Here is a 5000-nt window from a genome sequence, read left to right as displayed (position 1 = left end):
TGGACAGGAATAGAGACAGAGACAGAGATAGAGACAGGGTCAGAGACAGGGACAGGGACATGGTCAGAGACAAGGACAGGGACAGGGTCAGAGACAGGGACAGGGTCAGAGACCGTCTGGGTGTGTGGACAGGGACAGAGACAGAGACAGGGACAGGGACAGGGTCAGAGACCGTCTGGGTGTGTGGACAGGGACAGAGACAGAGACAGGGACAGAGACAGGGACAGAGACAGAGACAGGGACAGGGACAGAGACAGGGACAGAGGCAGGGACAGAGGCAGGGACAGAGGCAGGGACAGAATCTGGATGTGTTGTGGACAGGGGCAGGGACAGAGTCTGGGTGTGAGGACAGGGACAGAGACAAAGTCTGGGTGTGTGGACAGGGACAGGGACAGAGACAGAGACAGGGACAGGGACAGGGACAGGGACAGAGGCTGGGTGTGAGGACAGGGACAGGGACAGAGACAGGGACAGAGGCAGGGACAGAATCTGGATGTGTTGTGGACAGGGACAAAGTCGGGGTGTGTGGACAGGGACAGGGACAGAGTCGGGGTGTGATGTGGACAGGGACAGAGTCGGGGTGTGTTGTGGACAGGGACAGGGACAGAGTCGGGGTGTGTGGACAGGGACAGGGACAGAGTCGGGGTGTGATGTGGACAGGGACAGAGTCGGGGTGTGTTGTGGACAGGGACAGGGACAGAGTCGGGGTGTGTTGTGGACAGGGACAAAGTCGGGGTGTGTGGACAGGGACAGGGACAGAGTCGGGGTGTGATGTGGACAGGGACAGAGTCTGGGTGTGTTGTGGACAGGGACAGGGACAGAGTCGGGGTGTGTTGTGGACAGGGACTCTCTGCATCCCAGCATTCAGAGGGCTGACAAACAGGAAGGTGGAGGTTTGGTTTAGGTCAGGGACACGCTAGAGAGAGAGAGAGGGAAGGGAGGGAGAGGGACAATGGAACACAAGAATGACAGCATTGTGTTTCTGAGGCTGCTGAGCCACAAGGAACAGAAACCTGGAGTTCTCTGAACTCAGAGTCACCCCCCCATAACAAAGGGAATTCAATAAACACACACACACACACACGCATTTTGTAGTGTGCTGAGCCAAGGCCACTGAAGCGCCTTACGGACAGGGAGAGAGATGAGTTCAGAGTGGGATACGGGGTCCCTTCCCTGCACCTGGAGGTGAACAGGGCTGTTTGAAAGCACATGTCTGACTGTCTGAGCCTCTCTAGACGCTCTGTGTCTGGACCTGAAGGTCTCGCATCAGGAAGTGCTCCCCAGCCCTCCTTCCCTCCATCAGGAACGGCGTCCAATAGGGTCGTTGGTTAGAGCAGCTGAGGACATGAAGCGTTCAGTCGTTGCTTCCAGCTACTTTTGCTCTTTTGATAACTGGGTCGTTGTTGCCGTCCTTGGCCTGTCTTCATGCTGTGAGAGCCTTCCACTCTCATTACTGTTATGTAACGTAGACGGGTACGGATGTTACATGAATACTCGTTTTTAAATTGCCGGCGTCATTTGGATGAAACTGGATCTGTTGTAAACTCTTGGCTCACGATCGCTGGATCTGTTTCTGTTTCTTAGATGTGATGACTGGTTAATGTAGAGCTGTCTGTCTGCAACATGATCATGTAGAGCTGTCTGTCTGTCTGCAACATGATCATGTAGAGCTGTCTGTCTGTCTGCAATATGATCATGTAGAGCTGTCTGCAATATGATCATGTAGAGTCTCCTATATGCGTGTGTGTATGTATGTGTGTGTGTGTGTGTGTGTGTGTGTGTACGTGTGTGTGACTGCTTGCTAGCATGTGTTAGCGTATGCATGCGTATGATGTCACTATTTCATCTGGCTGTGTGTCTCTCTCCTGGTGGCAGGGGGACATGGGGCCTACAGGGGAGATGGGCCTTCCTGGACCAAATGGACTGAAGGTAGTAGCTATCCACACTCCCATGCACACACACACACACACACACACACACACTAAGGGGGGGGGGGGGGGCTAAGAGACTAAGAGGAGAGGGGGGCTAAGAGACTAAGAGGAGAGGGGGGGCTAAGAGACTAAGAGGAGAGGGGGGCTAAGAGACTAAGAGGAGAGGGGGACTATGAGACTAAGAGGAGAGGGGGGCTATGAGACTAAGAGGAGAGGGGGGGCTAAGAGACTAAGAGGAGAGGGGGACTATGAGACTAAGAGGAGAGGGGGGCTATGAGACTAAGAGGAGAGGGGGGGGCTATGAGACTAAGAGGAGAGGGGGGGGCTATGAGACTAAGAGGAGAGGGGGGGCTATGAGACTAAGAGGAGAGGGGGGCTATGAGACTAAGAGGAGAGGGGGGGGCTATGAGACTAAGAGGAGAGGGGGGGCTATGAGACTAAGAGGAGAGGGGGGGCTATGAGACTAAGGAGAGGGGGGCTATGAGACTAAGAGGAGAGGGGGGCTATGAGACTAAGAGGAGAGGGGGGGCTATGAGACTAAGAGGAGAGGGGGGGCTATGAGACTAAGGAGAGGGGGGCTATGAGACTAAGAGGAGAGGGGGGGCTATGAGACTAAGAGGAGAGGGGGGCTATGAGACTAAGAGGAGAGGGGGGCTATGAGACTAAGAGGAGAGGGGGGCTATGAGACTAAGAGGAGAGGGGGGGCTATGAGACTAAGAGGAGAGGGGGGGGCTATGAGACTAAGGAGAGGGGGGGCTATGAGACTAAGGAGAGGGGGGCTATGAGACTAAGAGGAGAGGGGGGGCTATGAGACTAAGAGGAGAGGGGGGCTATGAGACTAAGAGGAGAGGGGGGCTATGAGACTAAGAGGAGAGGGGGGCTATGAGACTAAGAGGAGAGGGGGGCTATGAGACTAAGGAGAGGGGGGCTATGAGACTAAGAGGAGAGGGGGGCTATGAGACTAAGAGGAGAGGGGGGGCTATGAGACTAAGAGGAGAGGGGGGCTATGAGACTAAGGAGAGGGGGGTCTATGAGACTAAGAGGAGAGGGGGGGCTATGAGACTAAGAGGAGAGGGGGGGCTATGAGACTAAGAGGAGAGGGGGGGGCTATGAGGCTAAGAGGAGAGGGGGGCTATGAGACTAAGAGGAGAGGGGGGGCTATGAGACTAAGAGGAGAGGGGGGCTATGAGACTAAGAGGAGAGGGGGGGGCTATGAGACTAAGAGGAGGGGGGGCTATGAGACTAAGGAGAGGGGGGCTATGAGACTAAGAGGAGAGGGGGGCTATGAGACTAAGGAGAGGGGGGCTATGAGACTAAGAGGAGAGGGGGGGCTATGAGACTAAGAGGAGAGGGGGGGCTATGAGACTAAGAGGAGAGGGGGGGCTATGAGACTAAGAGGAGAGGGGGGGGCTATGAGACTAAGAGGAGAGGGGGGGCTATGAGACTAAGAGGAGAGGGGGGGCTATGAGACTAAGAGGAGAGGGGGGGCTAAGGGACTAAGAGGAGAGGGGGGCTATGAGACTAAGGAGAGGGGGGGGCTATGAGACTAAGAGCAGAGGGGGGGGCTATGAGACTAAGAGGAGAGGGGGGCTATGAGACTAAGAGGAGAGGGGGGCTATGAGACTAAGAGGAGAGGGGGGGCTATGAGACTAAGAGGAGGGGGGGGGCTATGAGACTAAGTGGAGAGGGGGGGCTATGAGACTAAGAGGAGAGAGGGGGCTATGAGACTAAGAGGAGAGGGGGGGCTATGAGACTAAGAGGAGAGGGGGGGCTATGAGACTAAGAGGAGAGGGGGGGCTATGAGACTAAGAGGAGAGGGGGGCTATGAGGCTAAGAGGAGAGGGGGGGCTATGAGACTAAGAGGAGAGGGGGGGGCTATGAGACTAAGAGGAGAGGGGGGGACTATGAGGCTAAGGAGAGGGGGGGCTATGAGACTAAGAGGAGAGGGGGGCTATGAGACTAAGGAGAGGGGGGGCTATGAGACTAAGAGGAGAGGGGGGGCTATGAGACTAAGGAGAGGGGGGGGCTATGAGACTAAGGAGAGGGGGGCTATGAGACTAAGAGGAGAGGGGGGCTATGAGACTAAGAGGAGAGGGGGGGGCTATGAGACTAAGAGGAGAGGGGGCTATGAGACTAAGAGGAGAGGGGGGGCTATGAGACTAAGAGGAGAGGGGGGGGCTATGAGACTAAGAGGAGAGGGGGGGCTATGAGACTAAGGAGAGGGGGGCTATGAGACTAAGAGGAGAGGGGGGGCTATGAGACTAAGGAGAGGGGGGCTATGAGACTAAGAGGAGAGGGGGGCTATGAGACTAAGAGGAGAGGGGGGCTATGAGACTAAGAGGAGAGGGGGGCTATGAGACTAAGGAGAGGGGGGCTATGAGACTAAGAGGAGAGGGGGGCTATGAGACTAAGGAGAGGGGGGCTAAGAGACTAAGAGGAGAGGGGGGGCTATGAGACTAAGAGGAGAGGGGGGCTATGAGACTAAGAGGAGAGGGGGGCTATGAGACTAAGGAGAGGGGGGCTAAGAGACTAAGAGGAGAGGGGGGGCTATGAGACTAAGAGGAGAGGGGGGCTATGAGACTAAGAGGAGAGGGGGCTGAGACTAAGAGGAGAGGGGGGCTATGAGACTAAGAGGAGAGGGGGGCTATGAGACTAAGAGGAGAGGGGGGCTATGAGACTAAGAGGAGAGGGGGGGCTATGAGACTAAGAGGAGAGGGGGGGCTATGAGACTAAGAGGAGAGGGGGGGCTATGAGACTAAGAGGAGAGGGGGGCTATGAGACTAAGGAGAGGGGGGCTATGAGACTAAGAGGAGAGGGGGGCTATGAGACTAAGAGGAGAGGGGGGCTATGAGACTAAGGAGAAGGGGGCTATGAGACTAAGTGGAGAGGGGGGGCTATGAGACTAAGAGGAGAGGGGGGCTATGAGACTAAGAGGAGAGGGGGGGCTATGAGACTAAGGAGAAGGGGGCTATGAGACTAAGGAGAAGGGGTGGCAGACTGATTAGCCATGATGAAAGGTTTATTTGTGTGGTTTTAACCATGTGTGGAAGCTATACAGTGTTTGTTTAT

The 5000-nt window shown here is 55.6% G+C and overlaps 1 protein-coding gene across 1 annotated transcript in view; it reads left to right on the top strand.

Moving 5' to 3' along the window:
* The window catches only part of col27a1a (collagen, type XXVII, alpha 1a), a gene marked incomplete at both ends in the record, with an annotated part of 120368 nt that overhangs the window by 60094 nt on the left and 55274 nt on the right, over positions 1–5000 (top strand). The window contains one exon of the mRNA XM_080529368.1: positions 1876–1929. Coding sequence (XP_080385494.1) covers positions 1876–1929 — 54 coding nt within the window. The remainder of the gene's footprint in view (positions 1–1875; positions 1930–5000) is intronic.

Source organism: Nansenia antarctica (genome assembly GCF_963989245.1).
Source record: "Nansenia antarctica genome assembly, chromosome: 4".
In the NCBI taxonomy this organism is placed as follows: Eukaryota; Metazoa; Chordata; class Actinopteri; order Argentiniformes; family Microstomatidae; genus Nansenia; species Nansenia antarctica.
This window is presented reverse-complemented; position numbering and strand designations above follow the sequence as displayed.